The 18583-nt window shown below is 42.5% G+C and overlaps 1 protein-coding gene across 16 annotated transcripts in view; it reads right to left on the minus strand.

Annotated features, from left to right (window-relative positions):
* SLC28A2 (solute carrier family 28 member 2) overlaps window positions 1-12484 on the minus strand; it is a 76617-nt gene extending 64133 nt beyond the window's left edge. For 12 of the 16 annotated variants that reach the window (XR_005202913.1, XR_005202912.1, XR_005202914.1 and 9 more), the window contains exons 1-3: window positions 2950-3048; window positions 1950-2046; window positions 1725-1813 (exon numbers count right to left, since the gene is read on the minus strand). Coding sequence is in view for 12 of the 16 variants with exons in the window: in XM_037744551.1 (XP_037600479.1) it covers window positions 1725-1813; window positions 1950-2030 (170 nt within the window). In the remaining 4 variants the exon portion in view is untranslated. Of the gene's footprint in view, window positions 1-1724; window positions 1815-1949; window positions 2047-2944; window positions 3049-12271 lie in introns of those variants that run through there. The other 4 variants (XM_037744534.1, XM_017545480.2, XM_037744543.1 and 1 more) reach the window with 4 other exon arrangements.
* Window positions 12485-18583: the final 6099 nt, after the last annotated feature.

Genomic DNA, 18583 nt, shown 5'->3' on the forward strand with positions numbered 1-18583 from the left:
AAAAAAAAAAAAAAAAAAAAAAAAAAAAAAAAAAAAAAAAAAAAAAAAAAAAAAAAAAGAAGTCACCGAAATTACTTTGAAAAATAAAGAGAAGAAAACAAACAAAAATAACATTTTGTTTGGAAGCTGCTCTGGGTCATCTCCATATATAGTCATGTGTTACTTAACAACAAGGATACATTCTGAGAAATGCATCATTAGCCAGTTTCATAATTATTCGAACATCTTAGAGCATACTTATGCAAATCTAGAGTTATAGCCCATGACACATCCAGGGTATACAGTGTGTCCTATTACTCTTAGGCTACAAACTTGTTCAGCGTGTTTCTGTACTTAATACTGTAGGCAATTGTAGCACAATGGTAAGTATTTGTATATCTAAACATATCTAAACATAGAAAAGGTACAGTAAAAGTACAGTATTATAATCTTACAGGATCACCATTGTGTAATGATATACACCATTGATATACACGATTATACACCATTGTGTAATGTAGTCCATCATTGACTGAAACATCGTTATGTGGCTCATGACCGTATTCCCTTTAGAAGCTATCCAATATCCTCTTCTCAGCTTTTAGTTTATGACTTCTGCTCTGCACTCTTTTCCAGACCATGGAACATCGCTTCCTTCCATCTGATCTATTTTACCCAAACAGTTTTCTTTGACATTACTTCTGGGACCAGATCCATGAACAAATTCAAAGATTGTTCTCATTCCCCTTTCCTTGACTCCTGTTCACATAGCACTGTGGACTGTACCTTCTTCATTCTTGAGACTTTTCTCTTTTGACTTCCAAGACGTTGTCCTTTTCTACTTTCTTTATTACTCTTATATAGGTCCTTCTGTGTTTTCTCCCAGGTTTCCCTTCCCCTCCACCATTCCCAAATCTGAGTATTCCAGAAGAGTTATTTGTTTTAATGATATAGTAAATTAATTCCTTTTTCTTTTTTTTTTTTTTTTGAGACAGAGTCTTACTCTGGCACCCAGGCTAGAGTGCAGTGGTGTGATCTCAGCTCACTGCAACCTCCACCTCCCGGGTTCAAGTGTTTCTCCTGCCTCAGCCTCCTGAGTAGCTGGGATTATAGGCACACATTACCATGCCTGGGTAATTTTTCTGTTTTTAGTAGAGATGGGGTTTCACCATGTTGGTCAGGCTGGTCTTGAAGTCTTGACTTCATGATGTGCTCACCTTGGCCTCCAAAAGTGCTAGGATTACAGGCATGGCACCCAGCCGATAAATTAATTTCTAAGCCTCAATTTTCTAACTTGAAGAAAGGGATTAAAATGAATACCTACCTATTGTTATGAAAATAAATGTGTTACATAAAGCAATCTGCAAAATAGTAAGTATATACTCAAAAAACTGTTAGCCATTATTATCACTACCATTGTTATTTTTGTTTTCAACCAACACTGATATGCTGAACTCCTGTTGTTTATGGCACAGGTTTAGTAAAAATTAATTACTATATATGTGCATATATATATTTATATATATATATATGCATGATTGTAACATATATATATATGTTACAACCACTCCACCTTACCATGTGCTTATATATATAGATATCTAGATAGATAGATAGATAGATAGATAGATAGATAGATATGCACATGGTAAAGTGGAGTGGTTGCAACAAGACCACAAGCTGCCTGAAGGGGCAGCCCACCCTAGGCCCTTTCCTAACTGAACTAGATTCCGAAACAACAATACCTCTGGTGAGTGGGAGGGCCCAGTCCATCCCCCAGGCTGTATCCTTGTGCATCAGTCCTCTTGCTTCCCTCAGGCTCTACTTCTGTTTCCTATAAGCACAGGCAGAGTTGAGATCAGTCATGGGACCCTGCCAGGGATGATGGGGATTGAGAGCAGCCAAAGACCCTACAGGGGCCCATGCAGCAGCCCACAGCTCTGCAAAGAGAAACTAAACTGGTGAATTACCATGAGCTCCAGCCCCGGGTTCTCTGTGCCAGTCTCCACTGTGGACGGAGCAATGGACTCTCTTACACTTGCTTTCTCCATCTCCTGTTCTCCTCAACTGAAAAACAAATTAAGGGCCAAGCCTGAAAGATTGGTCATTCTGTCCTGTGGGGATGGGGAGAATTTTTAGGACCCGTTATCCCTGGAAAACACAAAACTAAAAGTCTTTGAAAGCTTAGTTGATTTCTTTAAGAACTGAGAATTGAGAAGATTGGATACATCATTTTGATTTAATAAATAATGAAAAATCAAATCCTATTTCTTCTTGTGAATAGCTAAAGAAGGGGAAATAAGACAGGAGAAGAGAAATGAAAGGCAGGGAAATTGAAAGGAATCAATTCCCCACCCAGGGCCCCAGGATCTGGTCTATAAAGGTTCCTACATGGATCCTCAAAGAGTCATAAGGTAACTCCTTTTAGCCCTGGGGAGGCCCCACTGAACGTGCTGAGTAAAAAGGAAACAGGGAGAAGCGAGTTGGGAAGAGCCAGACCCTGAAATATTGCTGAACAGACAAAGATTAATAGGCCTTCAAGTTCCTAACTGTAATATAGCATAAGAATTGTTTTTTATACCCCAGAGAACTCCTTATCAGTTAAATTAAGGAAACTTACATTTAAAATAATTAGTATGAATGTAAATGATCCCAAATAAAGTTTTAAACAAAATAAGCAAACATTCGGGCCACAGAATAAGCAAACTTAATACATAGACATTCACAATTAGAGTATAAGTTCATTCTGAGATGCTTCTTTACTTTGCAGAAAATTCCCTTCCCTGTAGAATTGCTTTTAAAAATGTGATCTCTTTAAGCATTTAAAGTATGATTTCATTCAACTTTTATTACGTAAATTAGGGCCTTCCTGACTAGGTACAGAACCACCTGCATTTAGTTTACATATGATCTCTTTAAAAATTTGGAAATTAGGCACCTGCCCTCCCCAAACACCTTTGCTTACCCCACCTTGTGGAATTGATTCCCTTTGGCTCCTCAGTGAAGGACTGAAAGAAAAGCTCAGCTGCAAGGGAGGAGGGACAGCTTGGGTGGGGCATGGGGGCTTTCCGGCCATTGGTTGGTTTTATGTCTTGGGCCCTCCTTTGCTGAGCCTGCCCTCATTGTAGAGGAGGACTACACCTCTCAAGTTAAATATTATATGTTTTTAAGACGATTTTGCAGGACTAAGACTTCTGCAGAGGTGGTGCCCGCCTGTAATCCCAACACTTCGGGAGGCTGAGGCGGGTGGATCGTTTGAGCCCAGGAGTTTGAGACCAGCCTGTGTAACATGACGAAACCCTGTCTCTACAACAAATACAGAAATTAGCTAGGTGTGGTGGTCCCAGCTACCCGGAAGGCAAAAGTGGAAGGATCTCTTGAGCCTGGGGAGGTGGAGGTTGCAGTGAGCTGTTATCGCACCACTGCACTTCAGCCTGGGCGACAGAGTGAGACCCTGTCGAAAAACAAAGCAAAAGCAAAGAACTCTGCAGGCACTTCTAACAGGCATATCCCTGGAAGCATTACCCACCACTGGACTAGGCACTGGGTAGCCTGTAAAATAAAGTAAGAGATGGCTCTGCACTCAGAAAACTTACTATCATTTTGTGCTGGAAAGACATGCCCTAGAAAACAATGGAAAGCATGACTGTACATGATTCGATGCCAAATGACTGCTAGGAATTCTTTTAGTAATCCGTTCAACAGATATTTATTGAGTAATCACTATTAGCCAGGCACCGTTTTCGGTGCTGAGGAGACAAAAATGAGTGAGACAAGGTCTCTGCCATCAAAAAACGAACAGATAAGTGAGGAAAGACAGATGTGTCAAGAAAGTTTTTGCATAGGCCAAGCCCAGTGGCTCACACCTGTAATCCTAGCACACTAGGAGGCCAAGGTGGGTGGATCATTTGAGGTGGGGCGTTTGAGACCAGCCTGGCCAACATGGCGAAACCCTGTCTCTACTAAAAATACAAAAATTATCCAGGCATGGTGGTGCAGGCCTGTAATCTCAGCTACTCAGGAGGCTGAGGCAGGAGAATTACTTGAACCCAGGAAGTAGAGGTTGCAGTGAGCCGAGATCACACCACCACACTCCAGCCTGGGCGAGCGAGACTCTGTCTCAAAAAAAAAAAAAAGAGAGAGGAGAGAAAGGCTTTGCAGAGCTGGTAACACTTGTCGTGACCTGGAAAGAAAGAAAGAAAGGAAGAAAGAAGGCAAGCTTTCTATGACTCCCTCTAGATAAAACTTAGGATCCCTCCCTGAACTCTGATTATACAATGTTGTTCCTAAATCCTACAGAGCACATACCATCTCCTGCTAGTCTGTGATCTCCTCAAGAACAAGATCTTTTTGTTTTTTCTTAAACAAGATCTTGCTTTGTCACCCAGACTAGAGTGCAACGGCACAATCATGGGTCATTTCAGCTTCTAACCTCTGGGCTCAGGTGATCCTGCTACCTCAGCTTTCTGAGTATCTGGAACCACACGCTTGTACCACCACACCTGGCTAAGTTGTTGTTTTGTTTTGTTTTGTTTTCCTGTGGAGATGGGGGTCTCAATATGTTGCCCAGTCTGTTCTCAAACTCCTGTGCTCAAGCTATCTTCCTGTCTACTATGAAAGTACTGAGATTACAAGTGTGAGCCACTGCTCCTAGCCAGGTTCTCTATGTTGCTTTTCACTGTATCCCCAGGCTCAACACCCACCACAATATTAGACAATCAATAAATATTTGTAAAATAAGTTAAAACAGCCAGGTGTCATGGCTCAAGCCTGTAATTCCAGTACTTTGGGAGACCAAGGCAGGTGGATCACGAGGTCAGGAGTTCGAGACCAGCCTGACCAACATAGTGAAACCCCATCTCTACTTAAAATTCAAAAATTAGCTGGGCATGGTGGTGCACACCTGTAATCCCAGCTACTCAGGAGGCTGAGGCAGGAGAATCACTTGAACCCAGGAGGCAGAGGTTGCAGTGAGCTGAGATCACGCCATTGCCTTCCAGCCTGGGCAACAGAGCAAGGCTCCTTCTCAAAGTAAATAAATAAATAAGTGAAAACAACACTACCACCACAGAATCTGGCTTAGATTATTTGGTACATAAATAAGGACTCCAGTAACCAAAATAAGGACACATATTTCTATTTCCCCAGTTTTGTGTGTGTATGTGTTTGCACATGTACACACGATCCCTCATAGAGCAGATGTGTGTTGTATTCCGGATCTAGAGAAACTCACTTCACCTCTCTGGGCCTCCCACCAGTATTTCCCACCCTAATCCTATCTCATAAGATTATCATGAAAATTAAGTAATTTAATACAGAAGAAAGAACTTAGAAACTAATACTATATGACCTTGCAATTGCGGGGCACTGTAAGATCTTATATTAATTCAGGAAAATAAGACACCAGTGTTGAAAGTAAACCTGCTTACAGATATTTTCAAGCTATTGTCCTGTCTCTCAATATGACCATGAAGTGTCTCTTGCTCGCTCTATCTTATACGTATGTATCCTTTTGTATATTTTTAAATATATATGTAAATCTTATATATATAAGATTTATGTATAAGATAGAACGTATACAAAAATATATGATTACAAAAAGATATATATCACATCTTTTTTTTCTTTTTACCTTATGTATATATGTATGTATTTATTTTAGAGACAGCGTCTCGCTCTGTCATCCAAGCTGGAGTTCAGTAGTAAGATCATACATAGCTCACTGCAGCCTGAAACTCCTGGGTTCAAGTGGTCCTCCTGCCTCAGCCTCCTGAGTAGCTAGGACTATAGGTGTGTGCCGTCACGTCCAGCTAATTTTTACATTTTTATTTGGTAGAGCCAGTGGTCTCACTATGTTGCCTAGGCTGGTTTTGACCTCGTGGCCTCAAGCAATCTTCCCACTTTGGCCTCCCAGATTGTTGGGATACAGGCTTCAGCCACCACACCCCAATAGTTTTTACCTTAAATAAATGCCACTTCTGGGGTTATGTCCAAGCATAATGATGGCACAGATCCTAGTATTCTGTTCAGGTGTAATGATGCCAGCGATCACATCTCTGTTCTCTCACCCTCTCTCTTCCCTTTTTCTTTTCTTATAGAAAATGTGAAATCCCATGTCTTCATCTTCTAAGTGCAGCCCATAGCACTCTTCTCACTTTCCCAAGGGATCCAGATTTCTTTTAAACCCAAATATTGACATAAGCCAACTGCCAAGAGGAAGAGATTTAACTGTACCTCCCCTCAATTAACTGACTTGGGCTCCCTTGTTTGTTTTTTGCCTTATCACATATTTTGATTGATAAGCTCTCTCGAATTATGGATCAGGAAGAATAAAGTGATTTACTCAAAGTCAAAAGCTAGTTAGTGACTTAGCTAATTCTATATCCTGAGTCCCTCACTCCCAGTTTTAAGCTATTTCTGGGCTGTAGGGTTAAACATAAATAAGAGATCTCTCTGTTTCTACAGCATTTTATAGTCTTTCAAAATATTTTTCTATACTTTCACTATCCTCACAATATTCCTGTAAGGTAACCAAATCAGCCACTAATCCTATTTTAGATTTAAAAAAAAAAAAAACTCAAAGAAGACGAGCAATTTGCCTAAAGTCATACAGTTAGTGGAGAGCCAGGATGAGAGGCTAGCTCTGGTCATTTCTGTGGAAGTTGAACCTTATAACTGTCCTAAAGGTGGTAACTCTCCTAAAGCCTAGAGGTTACTCCTGGAAAACAAGGCAGCCTGGAAAAAAACCCATCTGGTATATAAATAGGATATAAGTAATAGATGATTTTATTTTTTTCTGCTTTTGTATCTCCTTCAATTACTGGAAGAAGCAGGTAGAACTAAGGAGAATATAGGGACTTAACAATTTTGGTCTTAATAGAGTAGCTGGCATTTAACTAACCCTCCTGCCAAAAACAACTGCTAATCTCTCATACAGTGTTCTCTCTTTTGTTATCAGTCTTTTTTCTCTGCATCTTTTATTTTGATAGTTTCTATTGCTATGTCTTCAAGTTCACTAATCTTTTCTTCTGCAATGTCTAAGCTGCTAGTAATCCTATCCAGTGTACTTTTAATTTAAGATGTTGTATTTTTTGTATCCAGAGGTTCTATTTTTTTTTAAACAGAGTCTCGCTCTGTCGCCCAGGCTGGAGTGTAATGGCATGATCTCGGCTCACAGCAACCTCTGCCCCCTGGGTTCAAGTGATTCTCCTGTCTCAGTCTCCCGAGTAGCTGGTATTACAGGTGCATGCTGCCACGCCTGGCTAATTTTTGTATTTTAGTAGAGACAGGGTTTCACCATGTTGCCCAGGCTGATCTCGAACTCCTGAGCTGAGACAATCCACCCCACCTCAGCCTCCCAAAGTGCTAGGATTACAGGCGTGAGCTACCACCCCTGGCCCAGAGTTCTATTTCAAATCTCTTTTTATGTGTTTCATTTCTCCATCAAGCTCATTACTTCCTCTACCTTCTTGAACCTAATTTAATATGTAAGGGATGTATTAAAATACCTGTTTTAATCATTTTGTCTTCTAATTCCGTTATCTGTGTAATTTCTCTGTTTGCTTCTATTGAATGATTTTTTCCTCCTTGTTATGGATCTTATTTTATGTTTTATTGCATGCTAGATAATTTAAAGTAAGGTGACAGTTAATATGAGCTTTATATAGTTGAGTACTGGAATTTTTTGTATTTCTTTACATATTTTTGGACTTCATTCTTATATGCAGTTAAATTACTTGGAAACAGTTTGAATACTGCAGCTTTTTTTTTTTTTTTTGCTTTATTAGGCAGGTCTGTTAGCCTTTAATCCAGAACTAATTTAGCTGTACTGTAGAGGCAATCCTATTCTGAGATCTTTACTCAATGCCCCAAAGGCTAGAAAATGTTTCAGCTAGTAGGTTCCCTGCCTCTGTGAGCTCTGAGGTTTTTCTTCCTGCTGTTGTCTTATAGTTCTTTCCCAGAATTCAATAGTTTTCTCACATGCATGTACAGATCAGCTATCTCTCTGTGCCACTAACTCCCCCTTCATACTGTGCCCTGTGAATTCTAGCGAACATGGCCTCCCTGAACTCTGAACTCTGTGAGGCCACTGGTCTTTATCCCACCTCCCTGAGCTATGGCCTGGAAACTCTCCCAGGAAGTAAGCTGGGATGACTTAGGGCTCATGATGTTTCTCTTGTTTCAGGGATTACCATCCTGTACTGCTTGTTGTCCAATATCTGAAAACCATTGCTGCATATATTTTGTCAGGATTTTTTAGTTGTTGAAGGTGACAGGGTAAATTTGGACCCTGTTACTCTATCTTGGCCAAAAGTGGAAGTCTATAAATAATTATTGAGTGTCTACTACTATGCTGGACACAGTCTTAGATGTTGAGGATGCAGTAGTGACCCAGACAGACAAGAGTCCTGTCCTCTAGGAAGATGCATTTTAGTGAAAACAACTATTGGATCCTATAGTGGGAATGGATACAATTACAAGGTTTTCACTTCTACCTTGTGAGAAGACTTCCAGCTCTAAAGCTGTAGCTTCAAACAGTAGCAGATTGTGCAGGAAGGCAGGGTGAGGGGTAGGTGGAGAGAGCTGTATAAAAATATTGCCTACCATTTTGTAAGAAAAAGGGTAATTTGGCCATAACAAAACTGCATTAGTTTAAGAACTGACTTGGGTGAATATAGTGCCCATTTTGTAGAATCCTTATGAGGCTGAGTTAATTCATGTGAAGTGCTTAGCTCAGTGTTCAATGTGGACCACTCTTCACCTCACTTCAGTTCAATTCAACAAATACTGATGGACTTCAACCCATATTTCAGAGTAATGTCTGGTGCCTTTCTACCCATTCCTATATAACTTCCATTTTTATTCCTATTGTCTCCTACCCTCAGATTCAGAATTTTCTTCAAAAGAAACTCTCCTGTCCAGAAGTAGCTACATAATTTGCAGGGCCCAGTGCAAAATGAAAATATGGGTCTCCTGTCCAAAAATTATTAAGAGTTTTAAGACAGCAACAGCAGAGCATTCAACCAAGCACAGGGCCTTTCTGAGAGTGGAGCCCTGTGTGATGCCCAGGTCACGTGCCCATGAAGCTATTCCTGCCCCATCTCACTTCTAGAAAAGCTCCAGTCTCTTTTGTGATGCCCTCAGCCATCTGTTAGATAAAAAGCCTCTTAGTTAAAACAAACACACAAGGCCAGGTGCGGTGGCTCATGCCTGTAATCCCAGCATGTTGGGAGGCCAAAGCAGGAGGATCACTTGAGCCCAGGGGTTTGAGGCCATAGTGAGCTATGATTGCACCATTACACACCAGCCCGGGCAACAAGGTGAGTCTTCAGGCCAGGCATGGTGGCTCACACCTGTAATCCCAGCACTCTGGGAGGCTGAGGGGAGTGGATCTCCTGAGGTCAAGAGTTCAAGACCAGATTGACCAATATGGTAGAAACCCCATCTCTACTAAAAATGCAAAAATTAGCCAGGTGTGGTGATGGGTGCCTGTAATCCCAGCTACTCGGGATGCTGAGGCACGAGGATTGCTTGAACCTGGGAGGTGGAAGTTGCAGTGAGCCGAGATCACACCACTGCACTCCAGCCTGGGCGACAGAGCGAGACTCCGTCTTAAAAAACAAACAAAAAAAGTGAGACTTCGTGTCTAAAAAAATAAAAAAGTTTACTAAAACAACCAACCAACTAAAAAACTCATCATCAACTGCTCAAATGTACAGTGCTTCCTAGGCTGCTATGAAGCAGGCATAGCAAGTGTTAATAAATAGTAATAAAACAGAAGAAATAATGCTGTAACCTAAGGAAAGGAGCTGGATAGATAGCTTTGAACATGAGTACCTTCCTAGCACCCCTGAGATTGCCCCACATGGGTGACCCCTTCTTTATTGCTAATTTTAGGTCAGCCCATGTTAATGCAGTACTGCAGTGTCATTTAGGGACCTTTGGATAAAATCCAGAAAATTTATTTAAAATGGAGAAATTATATTTAGAGGAAAGGAAAAGAACCAACGAATTGAAAATTCCAGCTTTCTTATCGTTGAGCTAATAAGAGGATAAACTATTTTGTTATCAGCTAAGGAAGAGAACACACTTGGGAAATTGTCCTGCTTCCGAGGATGATTAAAGAAATCAAAGAACCAAGGGGTTACTTGGAGGTCCACCTGCCCCTTCAATTCCATTTGGCCTTGGAGCCAGCCAGGGTAAAAAATAGCTGTTATCTAATGATGTGAAGCAGGTTACCTCTTCAAATCATTTAGATTCTTAGAACACAATGGACCTTAAGATATCCCCACTAACCCCAACTGCATTGGGTGTGGTAATGCAGGTTATGAAGCTGCAGAAGCTGCCTGGTGGGCATGTCATAAGGACACTCTGCTCTGCTTGTCATGCACTCAGGCTTCAGTGAAGCCAACAGTCCATCACACACCTCCCACTTCATGGAGATGACACCCAGTCCCTCTCTCCAATTCTAACCTCTCACCCACACTCCTGTCTTTGCAAAAACCTGAAGGTTATTTCTGCCTAGAGGATCCACTGATATCTCAGAGTCAATTTGTCCTAATCTCAAACTACTGTTATCTTCTCAGAGGTCACCTCTTCCCAAATCCCCTTCGTTGCCTCTAGGCAGAGTAAAGCATTCCTTACACTTCTGTTTCCTACTAACCCTTTCCTTCTCTGGCCTTGTGTTAGAGCTAGGTATTGAACCTTTGTGCCCTCTCACCAGAGGGGTTCCTTCAGGGAGGAGCTTGTGAAGGAAAAAAAGAAACATGGAATAGAATGTGACGGGAAGCATTTTCAGACACATTTCTGCCCGCTGCAGTGGCTCATACCTTGTAGTCCTTCTAGCACTTTGGGAGGCAAAGGCCAGAGGATCGCTTGAGTCCAGGAGTTCGAGACTCAACTGTGTAGGTTGCACAACATAGTGAGACCCTGTCTCTACAAAAAATAAAAAATTAGCTGGACATAGTGGTGCACACCTGTGGTCCCAGCTACTCCAGAGGCTGAGGGGGCAAAATTGTTTGAGCCTGGAAGGTAGAGACTGCAGTGAGCTCTGATCATGCCACTAGGCTCCAGCCTGGGCAGCAGAGCGAGACCCTGTCTTTAAAAAAAAAAAAGACACGTTGGATAGGAGTGGCCTTGAACACCAGGCCATCTGAATTACTGGGGACAGTTAAACAGTAGGTTTAAAGGGATGGTGATGACAAATGTTTTCCAAGGGACCCTATTATTTATTTTTATATTAATATCTTATATATCTAATTGTAGTTTATTTTTTTGAAATGCTTTTCATTCCTCATGGAATTCTGTGCTTTTTGGCATTTGCCTGTGAAAAGTAAGATATTTTTCTCTTTAGCTTTGTCTCCCATGGCAGTCTCCTTTCTGAGAAACGAGACTCTGAATGAAGGGTCTGTAAATAGCGGAGGGAAGTGATAAATAGCCTGCAGCACTGCAGCACTGGTCTTGGCCAATTCTACGAACAGGTGCTGGAAAGCCTGCTTTTTCAGTAAAGCATTTCTAGGCATCTGACTGAAAGATCAACTAAATATTATCTATCCAACCACAGAAAGTAAAGTGAGAGAGAATATGGCAAATCCTAAGGAGCTAGAAGTGCTCTGTCCTGGTATTAGGGATTCTGTTTTCTTTCCTGCCCTCTGTTTACTTTTTTAATTTTATTTACTCATTATTTATTTGAGATAGGATTTTGTTCTGTTGCTCAGGCTGGAGTGCAGCAGTGGAACTGTAGCCCACTGCAGCCTCAAGCTCTCAGGCTCAAGCCATCCTCCTGATCCTCCCACCTCAGCCTCCTGATGCATTGGGATTACAGGGACATACTGCCACGTCAGTCCTGTCCTCTGTTTTTGTATCCTGTTTCTAATTTCTCTATCTTTCTGACTCTCCTTTTCTCTACCTCCTTCCTTCCCTCTCTCCTCTCTGTCTGTCCCTCACACTCCTTCATCTCTTTCTTTTTCCTTCCACTTTTTTTGTTTAAGATGGAGTTTTGCTCTTGTTGCCCAGGCTGGACTGCAATGGTGCAATCACGGCTCACTGCAACATTTGCCTCCCAGGTTCAAGTGATTCTCCTGCCTCAGCTTCCCAAGTAGCTGGAATTATAGGTATGTGCCACCTCGCCCAGCTAATTTTGTATTTTTAGTAGAGAGGATGTTTCACCATGTTGCCCAGGCCGGTCTTGAACTGCTAACCTCAGGTGATCTGCTCACCTCAGCCTCCCAAAGTGCTAGGATTACAGGCATGAGCCACCACACCCTGCCTTCCTTCATCTCTTTCTACTTACCATCTTTCCTTCTTATACCTTGCAGGGCCCTCCCCGACAGGATGTACCACAGGGATCTCTGGGAGGAAAGACCATCTCCAGAACACCTGTGAGGCCACCTCAGTCCTCGCTGAGCTGAACACGTGACCCAGACAGCACTAAGGGCAGAGAGCACTGGTGATGTGCTGAGTTCTAGAGCTTCAGTATCAACAATAACCTCCTACAATTACAGCCTTAGCAGACTGTGGAGCTGAATCTTTATTCTCTATTTGCTGAACTTCCTGGGAGACTTTTGGGTTGGGTTCTGATTAGAAAAGCCTGACGTCTGGTATTCCTTATTGATTTATAGTTGGCTAATTATTTTCCATGGCTAAATGTGAAGTGGACAAAGTCTAAGAAAGTTGGTGTTGGTCTCCCGCTCCTGATCCTCCCCCTAGACACTCTAATTCTATCCCATTGGTAAAATCTACCCTTATTCAGAAAACAAGTTATAAGGAAGTAAATCCTCCACCAAACTATTTGTTATTAAGCATTTCAGGGTTTAATCTCTCCTGGAGTTTTTTGTTTTGTTTTGTTTTACAGAAGAAATGGAAAAATTTGGAGTCAGAGGCTCTGTGGGCAAAGGGACGTACAGACTTTGGGGAAAGTATTTAGCTCCCTTAAGCCTCGATTTTCACTTCTGCAAAAGGCAGTTATCACCTCTCTTTTGCAGAAGTCTCCCAGGAAGTTCAGCAAATAGAGAATAAAGATTCAGCTCCACAGTCTGCTAAGGCTATAATTGTAGGAGGTTGTTGTTGATACTGAAGCTCTGGAGCTCAGCACATCACCAGTGCCCTCTGCCCTTAGTGCTGTCTGGGTCACATGTTCAGCTCAGCGAGGACTGAGATGGCCTCACAGGTGTGCTGGAGGCAGCCTTTCCTCCCAGAGCTCTGCAAGGTATAAGAAGGAGAAATGCTAAGTAGGAAAGATAAGGAATTCTCAGAGGGGCTGGGCATGGTGTCTCATGCCTGTAATCCCAGAACTTTGCGAGACTGAGGCAGGTGGATCACCTGAGGTCAGGAGTTCAAGGCCAGCCTGGCCAACATTGTGAAACCCCATCTCTATTAAAAATACAAAAATTAGCTGGGTGTGGTGGTGCATGCTTGTAATCCCAGATACTCAGGACGCTGAGGCAGGAAAATCACTTGAACCCAGGAGGCAGAGGTTGCAGTGAGCTGAGATGGTGTCATTACACCCCAGCCTGGACAACAAGAGTGGAAACTCTGTCTCAAAAATAAAAGACAAAGAAATACTGGGAGTGATAGTGATTTTTCTCATACAGAAGACGCTGAGTTTAGAATGATTTCATTTATGATCACATCTGCCTACAAGATTGGTGGAAACATTAAACTAGAATAGAAGTACAGGGAAATAGTCACTCGTATCAGGTAATCCAAAAGTATCATTTTAATAACTGGCTAATGGCTGGGTGTGGTGGCTCATGCCTGTAATCCCAGCACCTTGGGAGCCCGTGATGGGTGGATTGCTTGAGCTCAGGAGTTCGAGACCAGCCTGGACAACATGGTGAGACCCTGTCTCTACTAAAAATACCAAAAAAAGAAAAAAAAAATTGGGGCATGGTAGTGCATGTCTGTAGTCCCAGCTACTCAGGAGGCCGAGGTAGGAGGATCATTTAAGCCCAGGGGGCAGAGGTTGAAGTGAGCCAAGATCGTGCTACTGCACTCCAGCCTGGGTGACAGAGTGAGACCCTGTCTCAAAAAATAAATATATATATGTGTATATTAATAAGTAAAGTGTAAAGATCCTAATATAGATTCTTCACTTCTTATTTTCCCTTAAGCTGGATTGTTCTCTTCTATTTCAGGCACTTTTACATGCGTTTGCTCATTTAATTATGACCACAGACTTTTAAGGAATGTACCATTACTACCTGTTTTCCAGATAAGGAAACTCAGCCTTAGAGAAATGAAGTAATTTGCTAAAGTCAGCAAGTGAGCAAGTGACAGAGCTGGGTTTGAGTCTAGAGTCCTTGCTGTTAATCTTTACTACTCTTTACTACTCATCTAACTCTTTACTACTCATCTCCCCGGTGTCCTTTGCCTTCCCCCTCTCTTCCTGTTTCTGTACCACCCATCCTTTAAAATTCAACTCAGGACTTTCCTTTTCCTGAAAGCCTCTGGACTCCAGTTCAACCCCCATGTGAATTCACTGTCCTCTTCTATTGCCTGAGCTATTGATGTGTCAATGATGTGGCATCTTCTGTATTCCTCTCTAATATTACTGTTTGTCATACTGTTGTCTTATAATGCATCCTGGAGGGGGAAAAAACAAAAAGGCCTGTATAAAGGTGACAGTAGAGGGCTGGGCAGGAGGATTGCTTGAGCACAGGAGCTCCAGTGGAACAAGAGGTGGCTCACACCTGTAAGCCCAGCACTTCAGGAGGCCGAGGCTGGTGGATCCCCTGAGGTCAGGAGTTCGAGACCAGGCTAGCCAACATGGTGAAGCCCCGTCTGTACTAAAAATACAAAAATTAGCTGGGCATGGTGGTGCATACCTGTAATCTCAGCTAGTTGGGAGGCTGAGGCAGAAGAATCACTTGAACCTGGGAGATGGAGGTTGCAGTGAGCCGAGATTGTGCCATTGGCAACAAGAGCAAAACTCCATCTCAAAAAAAAAAAAAAAAAAAAAAAGGGTGACAGTAGAATTCCTCAATGAGAATTGTGTTTAGCAAATTATCTTGATTGGTTCTTTGGCTGTGAAGCTCCATGACAGCAGAGACCCCAGGATCTAGCACACCGAAAGTGTATAAAGATTATTTATTGAAAAGATAAAGAATTCTCAGAAATACTGGGAGTGATGGTGATTTTCTCATACAGAATACATGGGTTGAAAATGATTTTGTTTAAATATTGAAGGACGAGGTATCTCCAGAAGGCCAGAGGACTTTGGTCACATCCAGGTGGCTAATACCTCAGTCACATATGTATTCTTGTCACTTGGTTTAAGTTATGCCCCCCAAGCTGTATGGTAACCTCCTTGGAATGGGAACTATGACCAGGTGTTGAAGTGAATCTATGTGGGTTTTTGCCTCTCATGCATTTCGTTACTTTACATTGACACAACAGATCTTCACACTAGCCTTCTGAAGTAGTGTGGCAAGCATTTATGTATTCCTTCATTTTCTTTTCTTTTCTTTTTTTTTTTTTGAGACAAGGTCTCACTCTGTCACCCAGGCTGGAGTGCAGTGGTGCGATCTCAGCCCACTGCAGCCTCAACCTCCCTGGCTCAAAGAATCTTCCCATCTGAGTCTTCTGAGTAGCTGGGAATACAGGCCTGTGCCACCACACTTGACTAACTTTTTAATACTTTCGTAGAGGCAGGGTCCCACTATGCTGCCCAGGCTGGTCTTGAACATCTGGGCTCAAGCTATCCTCCTGGGCTCAAGCTATCCTCCTACCTCGGCCTCAAAAAGTGCCGGGATTACAGGCATGAGCCACCATGCCCAGCAATTCCCTCATTTTCAGATATAGAAATGCAGCCTCAGAGTGATAAAGTCCTGTTCCCCAGGCTGCAGAGCTAACAATGAGCCAAGGCAGCCTGGGGCAGTGGAAAGAACCTAGATGTACAGGTTCTTAATCATCAAGGTGAAATGTAGCTTTTCACGTCTACATCCTCTGTAGCCCCACACAGATGTTTATTTTAGCCCAAGGAATCTCACATTTACCACCTAGAGCAAAACATTTGGACAAACTACTTAACAATTAAAAAGAAAATGACAATACCATCTTCATGAAGCTGTGGAATTAAATGAGATTAAGTCATTCATTAAATGAAATAAATAAAAGCCTTTGAAACATTGCCTGGCGCATATTTAATAAATGTTCTTTCTGGCTGGATGTGGTGGCTCACACCTGTAATTCCAGCACTTTGGGAGGCTGAGGCAGGCGGATCACTTGAGGTCAGAAGTCTGAGACCAGCCTGGCCAACATAGTGAAACTCTGTCTCTGCTAAAAATACAAAAATTAGCCATGCATGGTGGTGCACGCTTGTAATGCCAGCTACTAGGGAGCCTAAGGCTGAAGAATTGCTTGAACCTAGAGGACGGAGGTTGCAGCGAGCCGAGATCTAGCCACTGCACTCCAGCCTGAGCGACAGAGCAAAGCAGAAAAAACAGAAGAAAGACGCATGTACATGTATGTTCATTGCAGCACTATTCACAATAGCAAAGACATGGATTCAACATAAATCTCCATCAATGACAGATTAGGTAAAGATCATGTGGTACACATACACCATGGAATACTATGCAGCCATAAAAAAGAATGAGATTATGTCCTTTGCAGGGTCATAAATGGAGCTGGCGACCATTATCCTTTACAAACTAAGGCAGAAGCAGAAAACTAAATACTACATGTACTCCCACTTATAAGTGGGAGCTAACCGATGAAAACACATGGATACACAGAGGGAAACAACATACACTGGAGCCTGTAGGAGGGTGGGAGGTTAGGAGGTTATATATATATGTATATATATAAGGTCAGGTGTTCGAGACCAGCCTGGCCAAGATGGGGAAACCCTGTCTCCACTAAAAGTGTGAAAATTAGCCGGGCATGGTGGTGGACACCTGTAATCCCAGCTACTCAGGAGGCTGAGGCAGGAGAATTGCTTGAACCCAGGAGGCGGAGGTTGCAGTGAGATTGCGCCAGTACACTCCAGCCTGGACGACAAGAGCGAGACTCTGTCTCAAATAATAATAATAATAATAACAGTTAACCTTTATTGAGAGTTTACTAGGTGCCAATACCTGAGCCAAGGGCCTTCTGTGCATTATCTCGCTGAATCCTCTCAAACCTATATGAAGTAATTACAGCTTTTGAAAAGCCCTATTTACAAAAATGGGGCCTTAGCGAGGTAAAGCAACTTGCCCAACTTCTGTTGAGTAGAAATCTTACATATGAATCCAGACAGTTGGGTATTTTCTCAATTAGGGTCACAACAAAGTAGGTAGGTTCTAGATTTGCCCCGGACAGTCCTAAAGCCCCAGAGTACACTGATAGAAGCATTGCAACTGCGGGACTGAGTCAGTCCCTAATGTCTCATCTCAAGAGGCTGCTCCAGTTCCTGAAAAAGTTTTGCACTAACAGTGCTGCAGTGAAGATAAGTGTATTATAATTCGAAGTTCTCCTGAAATGAATTAAGATAACTCTAATAGCAAGGGAAGGGCCGCCAGTCTGGCGCCAGCTTTGAAGTTACCAAATCCGCCCATGATTCAGTCCACAGGCTGAGTTCTCAAGAACTTTCCAGGTGGCGGGTCTGCTGACTGTGGCATTAAAAACTGGAAGGTGGCCTGCGAGAATATAGAATGCAATGATTGCCGTCACCTCCTTGCTTCACTCTTCTCCTCCACCTCAGCAAGCAGTTTCAACCCAATCCTTTCCATGAGAAATCACTGTCCAGAGTGAACAAGGGAACCTTGGGTGAAAAATGGGGGCAAGGGGAGGCGGGGCCGTGATAGAGGCAGGCTCTGTCCTGAGGGAGAACAGCACAGAGGAATAAGAAGCCAGCAGAGCATCTCCGGAGCCAAAGCCCCACCTCTTTTCCCTTGGCTTTCTCCTCAGTTTTCCTCTCTCCAGATTGATCAAAACCTATCCTTAAGAAAGGATCTAATTCAAGCCTCACCTGTAGCACCAAAAAATAAAAAAATAAGGATTGGATTGGCTGCCTCATTGGAAACCAAAGTCAGAAAGTAGCCCATGTAGGGGCAAGATGCGGTGGCTCACGCCTGTAATCCCAGCACTTTGGGAGGCCGAGACGGGCAGATCACCTGAGGTCATGAGTTAGAGACCAGCCTGGCCAACATGATGAAACCCCATCTCTACTAAAAATACAAAAATTAGCTGGGTGTAGTGGTACGCACCTGTAGTCCCAGTTACTTGAGAGGCTGAGACAGGAGAATCTCTTGAACCCGGGAGGCGGAGGTTGCAGTGAGCAGAGATTGCACCACTGCACTCCAGACTGGGCAACAGAGTGACTCCATTTCAAAAACAAAAACAAAAAAATGAGAAAAACAAACAAAAAAAACTAGAAAGTAGCCCATGTGGTTCCTGTACTCTGTTAAAAGCAGCAGTCCCCAGCCTTTTTGGTACCAGAGATTGGTTTTGTGGAAGACATTTTTTTCCATGGTTTTGGGATGATATAAGTACATTATATTTATTGTGCACTTTATTTCTATTATTACATTGTAATATATAATGAAATAATTATACCATTCACCATAATGTAGAATCAGTGGGATTCTGAGCTTGTTTTCCTGCAACTAGACAATCCCAT

Source organism: Cebus imitator, unplaced genomic scaffold (assembly GCF_001604975.1).
Source record: "Cebus imitator isolate Cc_AM_T3 unplaced genomic scaffold, Cebus_imitator-1.0 Scaffold9, whole genome shotgun sequence".
Classification (NCBI taxonomy): Eukaryota; Metazoa; Chordata; class Mammalia; order Primates; family Cebidae; genus Cebus; species Cebus imitator.